The sequence below is a fragment of the Nansenia antarctica genome, assembly GCF_963989245.1.
Source record: "Nansenia antarctica genome assembly, chromosome: 12".
Classification (NCBI taxonomy): domain Eukaryota; kingdom Metazoa; phylum Chordata; class Actinopteri; order Argentiniformes; family Microstomatidae; genus Nansenia; species Nansenia antarctica.
In genome coordinates, this window is record NC_137682.1 from 15815850 (window position 1) to 15828138 (window position 12289).

Below are 12289 nucleotides of genomic sequence, written 5' to 3' on the forward strand. Positions count from 1 at the left end.
TCTACCGCTGTAGTTCACAGGTACTCTGGTGCGGAGAATTTCTGGTTTGGACTCGGAAATGGCTAAACGTCACTTTTGACGTCAGACTTAACAAGCAGAAGCAGGAAGTCCCTCCACCAGGACCATTTCGTCTGAATCTGCTGAAGGTAACGAGTTCTGGGTCAAAATGTATTTATTTGAATGACTTTAGTTGTTCTTAATTTCTTCTCCCAATAGCATCATCACACTGAGTACATGCTGTTGGGAGAAAACAAATAATACAGTATTTTAACCAACATTCATGAGATCTAATTGATTCAATACAGTTTGAAAGTGCTTTTGCACAGTCACCAAGCAGTTGGTTGGTGTTAATCATCAACTAGAATAAAAAGTTCCAGAAGAAACTTTGTGGGCTTGCAAAGTCTTATTTTGGAGGTGGAAAGGGTTTAACGATGTTTCGATAGATAGATGCTGCAGTGCTGGGTAGCTCAGAATTAGAATTCGTCTCAAAGTCAATGAGAGGCAGGGTGCTTGTTTGTGAGGCCCTCTGCCATGGGGAAGAAACTGTCCACGTGGCGCAAGGTTTTGGTCTTTGGTGTTTTCGATATTTCGTGAGCTTGGAATGATAAGGTTCTATCTCCATTTTTGTCAAAATTGAGTTTTTTTACATAATCTGATCCATTAGGTGTTTATTAATGCCTGTGTGATGTTATTTTTTAAATGTTGACATTTTTGAGTTAGTAATTAATAAAATACAAAGGTTCCATCTCATAAAACATAATGGAATGTAAAAACGTTGACGCTCAATATCTCTGAACTGCCCTAGACGGAGATAGAACCTTATCATTCTAAGCTCACGACACCTAAACAACTGATGCTGCTGCACATCTTGTAAAGATAACATGTTCTTATGTTATTATACTTATTTAGCTACAGCACAATATGTCTGATTTTAGCCCACCTAAATATACAAGTCTGTTATTCTGCAGCTAGACTAAAACTATGGATTTAGGCTGAGCTATTGTGGAAATTATGTTATTTTTCCACATTGATACTTTATTTATTTTGGTGAAATATGAAATTTGCTTAAGGCAATGTGTCATGTGCAAGTTTGAACAAGATCAGATGATGATGTGTACAAAAATAAAGACTATAATGACACAAATGGATCTGTTGAGAAAACAGTTAACAGTCTACATAATGCATCAATTGCACTCAATAGGGACAAGCACATATCCCTCACAATGTCTTGTATATACAAACACTCAAGCTGAAGTCACGATTAAACAATAGCACCACATCTTTGCTCCATGTATTACTATGACTTAATGAACTATGAATAATTTAATTTATGACTTTTGAAAGAGTGTCAGTCACAGTCATGTGTGTCTTCCTTTTTGCCCTAGAGTCAGATGACATGTCTGCTTAGAGAATCTTGTGCCATGAAGCTGTAGGCGGGTGGACACACCACAGCCCCTGTCTCTGTGACTGAGTCACCATGTCCTTAATGGGTCCACCTCGTTCCCCACCTGCCTCTACCTCCATGTCTTGGAGTAGCAGCCATGGTGACACCGCTGCTGCTGTGGGGACTCTGGGGTCCCCTGAGCAGGCTCTCTATGCCTCTGACCGCTATGCTCGACTCATACTGGCCCAAATGAACAAGATGAGGCTCCGCACAGATTTCTGTGACGTGAGGCTGAGGGTGGGTGGACGGGTCTTCAGTGTGCACAGGTTGGTCCTGGCTGCCAGCAGCCCCTACTTCTCTGCCCTCTTCTCCGGGGGGATGAGTGAGGCTGACAAGGAGGAGGTCCAGATCCTGGGAGTGGAGGCCGAAGTCTTCGAGGTCCTGCTGGAGTTTGTCTACACAGGTCCTGACAGGATACATGCTCTCCATACACAGACAGTATCTACACAACGATTAGAAGTCGAAAGAGAAAGATATATTGTTTGTATCATTCATGCATAGGACATTAGTTCATTCATTACACTAGTGTGTTTATGTATTTAAGGTCCTTTCTTTAGCTATTATTCTCAGTCAACAGACAATGTTCAGAAAGCTAATACACATGAATTGCACCACCATGTTATATAGCCTAGGTGATGCTTATTTTGATTGATGGTAGGATAGCTTCTTTGTTTGTGTGCATCTCTCTGAATGAAGTCTGAGCTGCTTGCCCCCCCCACCCCCCCCCAGGTATGATCAACGTGACAGTGGAGAACATGCAGGAGCTGATGGTGGCAGCAGACATGCTGCAGCTGAGTGAGGTGGTGTCCATCTGTGGAGAGTTCCTCAAGGGCCACATGGACCCATCTAACTGCGTTGGTGTCTACCAGTTCCTGGAGCAGATCGCCTGTCTGGACATGCTGGAGTTCACTGAGAACTACATCCATGTCCACTTCCTGCAGGTGCAACATTCTCTTTCCTTCCTCATCCCTCTCTTTCCCTTTATCTTCCTTTTCTATAATTTGTATATTTAAGTTCCTAAATGACTTCTCCAAGGCAGGATCTCTCTCCTTACCACTCATTTTAATCTACTTTGTATGTAGCTATGACAGAAACGAATATCCCATCTTTAAATCAGTAAAAAAACACGTTCACGCCAACACATAAAAACTCAAAGAAGAAACTCAAAGAAACTCTGTCTGTCTAGGTGTGTGTGTCTGATGAGTTCTGGGGCCTGTCGAAGGACCAACTGGTGAAGCTGTTGCGCAGCGAGGAGCTGAGGATTGAGGACGAGTACCAGGTGTTCACGGCAGCCATGGACTGGCTGCAGCAGGACGTGGCCAAGAGGAAGAAGCATGTGGTGGAGGTGCTGGATCCTGTACGCTTCCCTCTGCTCTCCCCACAGAGACTCTTCAAGTACATCGAAGGTAGTTGAGACCCACAGTACAGTTCAGAGGCAGTACACAGAGAAGCCTGGAGCTCACCTTGACGACTCACGACTTGACAGCACTGGATGATTCCATGCATTAAACTGACTGACTAGTCATTTAATTTCTCCTTGCAGGCATTTCTGACTTCAGCCTGCGGGTGGCACTGCAGACTCTGCTGAGGGAATACACAGAGGTGACCAAGTCTCCCAAGGAGAATAAGATGTACAGTCTGTTACAGCCTGCTAGGATGAGGCCCAGAAGAAAAGCCAGGAAATATCTTTATGCCATAGGTAAGCCTCTGTGGTAAACTTTAAAAGGGGCAGTCTGGGATTGGTATATACATTTTTGGACATTTAAATTAATGATTTGTTAACATTACAAAACACCCTCAAACTCACCGCCCTCACCTCACTCACTGCTTTCAAACAAATCCTGCAGCGAACCATAGTCGATCAATGCACCTGTTGATCACCGTCTCTCACCCATCCCATAACCCATCACTGCCTCATTTTAAGTACCCCTGCTCCACTACCCCCGCTATCCCTCACCTCCGCTCTTCCTCACCCCTACCTCCTCCGTCTCTCTCTCCTCTCTCTGACTGTTAGTATTTTAATGCATCTGTATTTGCCATTGTTTTATTGTTTTATTGTTTTATTGTTTATTGTATTACTTACCCCCCCCCCCCCCCCCAAAGAGCCACTGCTTTTTGGTCAGGCTGCATTTGCAACTAAGAATTTGTTCTTACATGTTTGCCTGGTTAAATAAAGGTTAAATAAAAAAATAAAATTAACATTTGTAGCCATTAATTCTTGAGCCCAAGCATACATAGCTCAGTCTATTAATTTGAGATGTGTTACATTTCTCCAGCCCCATCCCTCAGCTGTTTACCCAAAAAGGTGGCGGGGAGACCTCTTTGTTGTTCCTGTAAAATCATTTGATTATCAAGTTTCAATACAGCCCTCATCTCCCTACGTTTGCGTAGTAAAAACACTCTCACGTCACGTCACGTCTGGTTTCGCCCTCTCAGGAGGCTACACTCGGCTGCAGGGCGTCCATTGGAGTGAGCTCAGCTGTGTGGAGCGCTTTGACTCCTTCAGTCAATACTGGACCACTGTGTCCTCCCTGCACCAGGCCCGCAGTGGGCTGGGTGTGGCCGTGCTGGAGGGCATGATCTACGTGGTTGGAGGTGAGACAGTGCACTCAGTCTGTCTGTCTGTCTGTCTGTCTGTCTGTCTGTGAGAGGTAGAAGTAGAACAACTTCGTTATACAGTGTGGAAATCAACAGATGGTGGTCCCTCAAGTTCATGAGTAAAAACAAAAACGATGTACAAGTGCCATAATGCAATCACAGTCATACTGTATGCATACATGTTTGACATGTCGATATTTCACAGTGGAATTTCCATTTGACATAATATAATTGTGCTTTCCATTTGCTATTTCCCAGGCAAGAAGGACTCCATGATATTCGACTGCACAGAGAGATATGACCCAGTGACCAAGCAGTGGGAGGCAGTAGCCTCTTTGAATTTCCCACGCTGTGGAGTTGGCGTCTGCCCCTGTCACGGGGCGCTCTACGCACTAGGTAAACACCAGCCTGTCACTTGGGACATGCAGTACATGGAAGTAGATGTGAATAGAGTATATGTGACCTCACTACTGTGCTCTTGCAGGTGGTTGGATCGGATCGGAGATTGGGGAAACGATGGAGCGCTACGACCCGGCAGAGAACAAGTGGGAGATCATCGGAAACATGGCGGTTCCACGATTCTATTTTGGCTGCTGCGAGTTACAGGGTTAGGCTCTCCCAGAGATCACTAAGGAACCTATGATTTAGAGACTAGCATGCTTATTCAGTGATAATTAAAAACAAATAAAATAAGAAGAATAAGAAGAAATGTATATATATAGTACATGTACAAGCAAAATGTAATACCATATTCACACCATATTTACCCTTTGATCTTAATGAACACTCGTAATGTTATTGTAATGTTATTGTTAGGAAGGTCCTCTGAACCAACTAGATCTGTGTGGCCTTTGATCGCTCTGCAGGGTTCATCTACGTGATCGGGGGACGAGATCACGAGAGGATGCAGCTGCGCTCGGCCGAGATGTACGACCCCATCTCCCACCGCTGGAGCGCCCTGCCTGCCATGGTTACACGACGGGCACACGTGGGCGTGGCCTGCCTCAACAACTGCATCTACGCCGTGGGAGGCTGGAACAAGGCGCTGGGCTGCCTGAAGACGGTGGAGAAGTACTGTCCTGAGGAGGTTGGAGCCTGTCTGTCTCTTGTCTGGTGTCTGTCTCTGCTGTCACACAGAAGGCTTCATAATTAGTACAATTAGTTAGTGTATTGGACATTGACCTTTGACTGAACAATAACATGAAGGGGATACTTCACAAAATACATGTTAACTGACTTGGCCCATGCTAAATGATGGTCGCCTATAGAGGGGAGGGTGGTGCCTGTATACTTAGATAAAGCCGCAGAGTCTACCCAATTGACTAAAAGATAGACTAAAAGGTTAGAGAGCTGAGATATTTATGTCAAAGATGTTTTTTTTCTATGAATCGCAATAGATGAGCATGTATTATTGACTAGTACAAAGACTGTGACTGTGTGTCTTTTAACCATAATGTGTCTTTCCTTCCACAGGAGAAGTGGGTGGAGGTGGCACCTATGGCGGTGGCGCGGGCGGGGGTGTCCGTATCAGCCGTAAATGGTCTGCTCTACGCTGTTGGGGGGGCCACCGGCGGAGACTTTTCACTACCCGTGTCTTTGGACTCAGTGGAGATCTATGACCCCCACCTGGACACCTGGACTGAGATCGGCAACATGATCACCAGCCGCTGTGATGGAGGGGTGGCCGTCCTCTGAGAGACAGGTCCACTGTTTCCATCCAGAGCCAATAATGAGACTGGTTTTGGATACAATGAAAGATCCTGGTGTTTAGGGTACTCCAATGGTGAATATTGGTTAAGACACAATGGTGTTAAGACGAAAGTCTCAGGGTCTCTGTGCTCCAGAGTTGGAGTGTACCTGGATCACAGGGCAGGTATTCTGTCATTCTACAATGTCTCTGACACAATGACCCTTCTCCACAGAGTCCAGACCACATTCACTCAGGCCCTCTATCCTGGGTTTGTGCTTTGTGGCTATGGGAATGAGGCTGAGCTGTGTTAACTTTTCTAGGGGATCCCCATGCAGTCTTGCTTTATATTGTCCTACTATTCTGTACAAATCAAATACATTCTGTCATTTTGTCCTGAGAGATTTATTTCTCTCATCTATGATTCTCACACGACTAGCTCTCAGATTGTGAACTGTGTAAATCTAGAACAAGGTTATTGTAAATCTAGAACAAGGTTATTGTAAATCTAGAACAAGGTTTTTTGTAAATCTAGAACAAGGTTATTGTAAATCTAGAACAAGGTTATTGTAAATCTAGAACAAGGTTATTTGCGCCAATTTGATGATATTCTCATCAGTCAGGGGATCTTTGGTGAAACTTTACCTCCTCGTCCTAATTATTAGAGATTTATCTTCCCCATCTTCTTTTTAGTTGTTATTTTTCTTAATACACTTAGACTTCATAGTGTGAGATTTATTACATGAATCATGAGTCAAGTAGTGAATATTATTTCTGATATTTCTTCTGCCTTTGTTCATTTGGTTAATTGCAGCTAGCAATGATAAGACACACTTGTACACACACACACACACATGTATCAACACACTAGGCAGTTAAAACTTCTCAGTTGGTTTGCTAGAAAACTTTAGAATTAGGGGCCATTATAAATGTTTGAAAGCTGTTTGAAAGTAAAGTAGCCAAAAAAGAATACTTCAAAGTATTAAATCTGTCTGTACTACTATGGAGACAGTGCTGAATTGTGTGACATTAAATAGAGGTTCCAATAAGAATGAGTTATGATTTACCTTGACTTACTCCAGTATGCTCTTGCTATGGAATTGTTCATTTCATCAATGTCAAATGTTTTCATTACAATTTTACAGTACAGTTCATTTTTCGTTGTTGGAGCTGTAACAAAAATAAAGTCATGTTTTGTGTACCTATGCTATTTTTGTCGTATTCAACATTATTTGTTGTATTAGCCTGCTAGCCACAGTAAGTAATAGTAACTAACTACACTATTTCAATCAATTATTTTGATATATACGGTATATTCAATCAACATAAAAACATGATTACTTCTCTATACACTACTTATAAACCATTACATACTTGTTAGAATTTAATGTCCTAATTTGATCATATACCAGGGTGACAGTGTTTCACAAACTAGAAAAACTACAAACTACATTCATGTTATGATTCATAGCATTGGTCCTGCTATGTCACGCCTCCACTTTCGATGTCAGCTTACTAACCAGGCAAAATAGGCACTAAGTAGGCACTTCTTTCTTTTCTTCTTCTTCTTTTTTTTGCCAGTTTATTAAGGTTCAACCACTCTGTATGACGTTTGAGTCCGTTTAGCTCACATTCTACTGAAACCTTCCCCAGGAAGTAACAGCCAAGACAAGTCATAAATCTGGGAGCAGCTCACTGAGACTTCATCTGCAACTAGAGAACCAAATCAACATGATCGCATTATGGCTTTTGACTTCTGATGGGCATTGATAGTGTTGTTTTTGAGGGTACAGGTTCCAAGTGAACACTTGTGTTCTGGCACTGAATCTATCATAACAGTCTGTGACGATGGCAGAGTCTGAATCCTGCCTGAGGGAGCTGACGGTGTACCGGGTGTCTCTAGTGGACCGGCTAGAGGGGCACATCGACTCCCTCCTGGATGTCCTGATGGCCAGGGAGGTGTTCACCAGAGATGACCAAGAGGAGGTGACATGTGAGAGGGGGCCGCGGGACAGGGTGCGGAGAGTGCTGGATATCCTGCAGTATAAAGGAGAGGAGGCAGCCAGGACCTTCCTCTCCATTAGCATCCATCAGAGGACCAGGACACAGGCCAGCAGAGACCATGGGACTGAGGGTAAGGAATATAACTCTGAGGAAGGTTTCAGAAGGTGCAGGAATTATTATTGTTGATTATTCATTATCACAACAGTCACACTTCACAACACATTAAGGTTTCCTTTTGGGGGGTTGTACGGCATATGATTAGTTAGTACAGTATGCAATTTAGTACACGCTCTTATGTTTTAGGTATATGGTCCCAGCAGGATTTGTTTATAGACAGTTAACTGGTATTGATAGTCTTTGAATCAGTTGTAAACAGTTATAGGCTAAACTAAATCCATTACTCTGTGCTCTAAATCTTTTTTTAGTGCACACTAATACCTTTTGGTATAGTGATGATCACACACTTTTAATATGTGTAGTAAGTAGTAGTAAGTAGATTAGAGTAAATTAATGTTAACAACTGATTTGAAGACTATCCATAAACTCAAATAAAATTAAACCAATCAATGAATGAGTTGATAAAAAATCAATAAACTAATTTAGTTTCAACAACAATTTACAATCCCCCCAAAAGTGTTACTCATTATTCTTTATGATGAAGTGTTAGAGACATGATTTGTCATGATTTGTGTCAAGGATGGCAAATCCATACATTTGTGTGTGATCTTTTCTTTTAAAGAGTACCATAAAGTGATGCAAAAACACAAACAGGTCCTCAGACGCAGGAGCGAGAGCATGCTCCACTACAACACTCGCCACGGAGAGAAAATCCAATTTTCCAAACATTATGTCAATCTCCTGCTTGTTAATGGACATCATGGCTTAGAAATGAAAAGGCATGAAATCCTATCATATGGACGACGGCGACTCTCTTTACAGCAAGAAGCAACAGAACACAGAAGGATCAAACCAGCCGAGCTCTTTTCAGGCATAACCAGCGCTTGTCCTGCTAAGAAGATCCTAGTAACAGGGGTGGCTGGCATTGGCAAAACCATCCTGGTGCAGAAGATCTTGTGTGATTTTGGGAACAGTGCAGAGTACCTCGGCTTCGACTTCATCATCCATCTGACCTTCAGGGACTTAAATCTGATCCACAAGCCTCTTAGTTTCCGAGAGTTAGTCTTGCGTAAAAATGGACACCTAGCCAAAGAGCTGGACAGCATCCTGGCCAATGATGACAAGCTGCTAATTGTCTTAGATGGGTTTGATGAGTTCCAGCACTACAGGAGCTGTGAAGTGGAAGTGTTTGTGACTGAACCAGACGAGGAGGGAGAGGTGGCAGAGGTCTTTGCCAGCCTCATGCAGGGCGAGCTTCTCTCAGAGGCTTCTGTCCTACTCACCAGTAGGCCAACAGCTATCAGCTACATTCCCGTGGGCTGTGTTGACCGCTATGTGCTGATTGCAGGCTTCTCCTGGACGGAAATCAGAGACTTCTTCCAACGCTACTTCCAGGACGATGATCTGGCTCAAAGGATGTTTGCAATGGTGACAGCTCAGGAGTTATTGCTGACATTGTGCTACATACCAGCATTCTGCTATATTGTGTGCTGTATCCTGAAAGAATGCAAAGGCCTCTCTGGAGAAAGCCCTAAAACCATGACAGACATTTACTCACAGTATCTGGTGGCCCTGCTTCGGTCTCACACCCAGGACAGGGTCGAAACATCCCAGTGTGACCCCAAGGGTGGGGCCGCAGGGCAGCTTACGGATATCGTGCTTAAGCTGGGTAGACTTGCCTACCTGCAGCTGATGGACCACCAGACAGTCTTTTACGGCAGTGACCCAGAGGTCGCAACACTGGCTGGCTGCAGTCTGGTCAGCACCTTTCTAGACCAGACATCCCTCCAGGAGCCAGGCTGCACAGAGGATGTCTACTCCTTCACTCACCTCACTGTACAGGAATTCTTTGCTGCTATCTACTGTGCAATGTCAGACCATCATTTGCCTAATGCTCTTGAGTTCGATGCCAGCTGTGGGCAGGAGACAAGCAAAGGGCACCTGGACCTGTTTAGCAGGTTTCTCTCTGGGATCCTCTCCCAGCGCAACCTAAAACTGCTCTCCAGGCACATCGGCTTGGGGTGTTCCGATGACAAAGCGGAACATTACCGACAGGGGCTGATAAGGGAGATCCAGGCTCTATGCGAGAGTGGGGCCCACATCCTGAACCACCTACATTGTCTGTTTGAGCAACAGGACCCCATTATGTTCCAGCGTCTCCAGCCAAAGACACTACGCGTGAACGTTAGTGATGAACCTCTCTCCCCAATGGATTATAATGTCATAAAGTACTTCCTGAATCATACAGAGGGGAAGATCACAGAGCTGGATCTGACCGGGACTGATATAAGCTCAGAGGCCTTACGGGAGCTTCAACCCAACCTGCTCAGGTGTGAGAGGTTCTGGTGAGTTCTCCCATACTGTAAACCTCAGATGAGATGTGAAAGAGTATCCACCCTTTTGTGATTTATATGAAAAAAATAGATGAGGGATTAGGTCAAGTATTTAATCTTATGGACACTTCTATTCAACATTTTAGGCTTGGGGAAAATAATCTTGACATGGATGCAGTCAAAGTCCTTGCTGACGTGTTGCAGTCATCAGACGACATGCTGTACCTTGGGTAGGTAACATCAACATGCAATATTGTTTATAACTAACTATTATCAAGGAGTATGCTTGCTTTGATTATGTGCCTTTTGTAATACATCTTAACATATCACAAAGATACACAATGTAGGATTCCAGTATTTGTTCACACTCAGAGAGTGTGCTAATTGTCATCTTACAAAACATAGTGTACAACATTATCTCATGTAAGACCTTTTCATCAGTTGTCTTTATGTTAATGTATGGGTTCCCCCTCCCTACTTTCAGTCTAGGTTGGGCAAATATTGGAGATGAAGAGTTATTTGTTCTGGCTAATGCTATCAGAATGAAACAAACACTGCTGGAAATATGGTGAGCATTTAGGTGAAGTTTCAGTGGAACTGAGAATGTTCTCCACAGTGTGTAGGCGTACAGATAATTATTCAATTGATAGAAAAAAGAAACCCTATGAAACCTGTGGTCTGTCTGGTGATTTGTCATCGTACACAAAAGATACTTCTTCCTCTTTTCACTCAGGGAGTTTCCCTTGGGGTTGGCTAATGCTTGTGTTGCTAATAATTTATTAGTAATTTCCCTTTGATTTTATGTTCTGTTTACTGCACAGGATGGAGGGAAACAAAATAAGCTACAATGGCCTTTCGTCACTGAGTGACTTGTGTCCATGTCCTTTGAAAAAAATCGTGTGAGTAGCCTAAATGATTGACATTCGTTGACAGCTGTGAAAATGATGTGAGACCACACAATTGCATTTCATTACATTTCTCCCAACTCCACATTGACCAACGCCACTTGCAATGCAGTGCCATCTGGAATGATGTGAGTGACGAAGAAGCAGAGTCTTTGAACAGAACCTCCCAAGGGGAGGGCTTCACAGTGACCTTCACAGACGACAGCATGTGGGAGGAGTGGGGACAATGGGTCTTTCACAGGTGTGAGGTCAGCAGCAATGAGAAACTGGTGACAGTTCTCTACAAAGTCTGCAAAATATCTGTCCACTGTTTGGAAATCCAGTGGGCAAGGACCTTCTACAAGAAGCTCACGCACCTCATCAAGACCAGAATTGAGCAGTGCACAGAGGATGATATTATGTGCAGGAAACTGGAGAAGTTTGAGAGGATGTTGCCCTGCTGATGGTGTCCTTACTCTCAAACCTGACTGTGCTGTCATTTGGTGTCTACGCTATTGTTTCATAAACTAAGCACTTGTGTGGCCCTATAAATCAATGTATGAAGGGATAATTGCTCCAGGGTATGACTGAACCTGTGCCTAGAGCAAAAAACACATTTTGTGCAATGACAAAAAGGTTGAATCTTTAAGCTGTACTAGACAGTACTTCATCACAGGTCATATTATAATGCTAAATGTGGTTTGCTCTAAGTTAGTATCTTGCAGTAGATTTCAGTCTGTCTGTCAACATTCAGAAATATAGTGGACAAACAAAATAAGAAGGAAATAGTCAATGTAAATGTAAATGAAATAGTGGAACGACTCCAAACCAACATCCATCCACCTCTCAGTTTGTTGACGGTAGATTTGCGCTCTCTGCTGGAAACGATATATACTGTTTCTAAATAAAGATTATTACCTCTTTATTCCAGAGAGAGGCGATCACGGGTTGTCGGAAAAACGGCTGTTATCGCTAGTAGCCTGAGTTACAGAGAAGTTACGGTTTGGCAAGATATGTGCAGACTAGAAAGCAAAATGGTCGAAAACAATATCGCTGATGGAGTACAACATTGAAATGCTATTTGGTGGAGAAAAAAAGATGAAAAGATTAGGTCCCGCTATATTGCTCAGGCTGCACTACAGCGTCTATTCACAGGCGCGATCCCACTACTGAGCGGCACGGGGGCTTTGGCCTGCTCCGTCTCCGGCCTGGGCCGGTGCAC

General features: G+C 43.5%; 2 protein-coding genes across 2 annotated transcripts; both read left to right on the forward strand.

The window, feature by feature from the left end:
• Positions 1 to 1477: 1477 nt before the first annotated feature.
• LOC308168922 (actin-binding protein IPP-like) lies at positions 1478 to 5737 on the forward strand (the record flags this gene model as incomplete). The annotated part of the gene is made up of 9 exons (XM_080543562.1): positions 1478 to 1847; positions 2174 to 2385; positions 2631 to 2850; positions 2988 to 3143; positions 3881 to 4039; positions 4301 to 4438; positions 4527 to 4649; positions 4909 to 5129; positions 5516 to 5737. The coding sequence occupies 9 exons, from the start codon at positions 1478 to 1480 to the stop codon at positions 5735 to 5737; spliced, it is 1821 nt and encodes a 606-aa protein (XP_080399688.1).
• A 1840-nt stretch (positions 5738 to 7577) lies between these two features.
• Positions 7578 to 11531, forward strand: LOC308168923 (NLR family CARD domain-containing protein 3-like; the record flags this gene model as incomplete). Its single annotated transcript, XM_080543563.1, has 6 exons — positions 7578 to 7863; positions 8473 to 10195; positions 10330 to 10413; positions 10668 to 10751; positions 11005 to 11082; positions 11201 to 11531. 6 exons carry the CDS (start codon positions 7578 to 7580, stop codon positions 11529 to 11531), a joined length of 2586 nt encoding a protein of 861 aa, XP_080399689.1.
• Between the last annotated feature and the right edge of the window lie 758 nt (positions 11532 to 12289).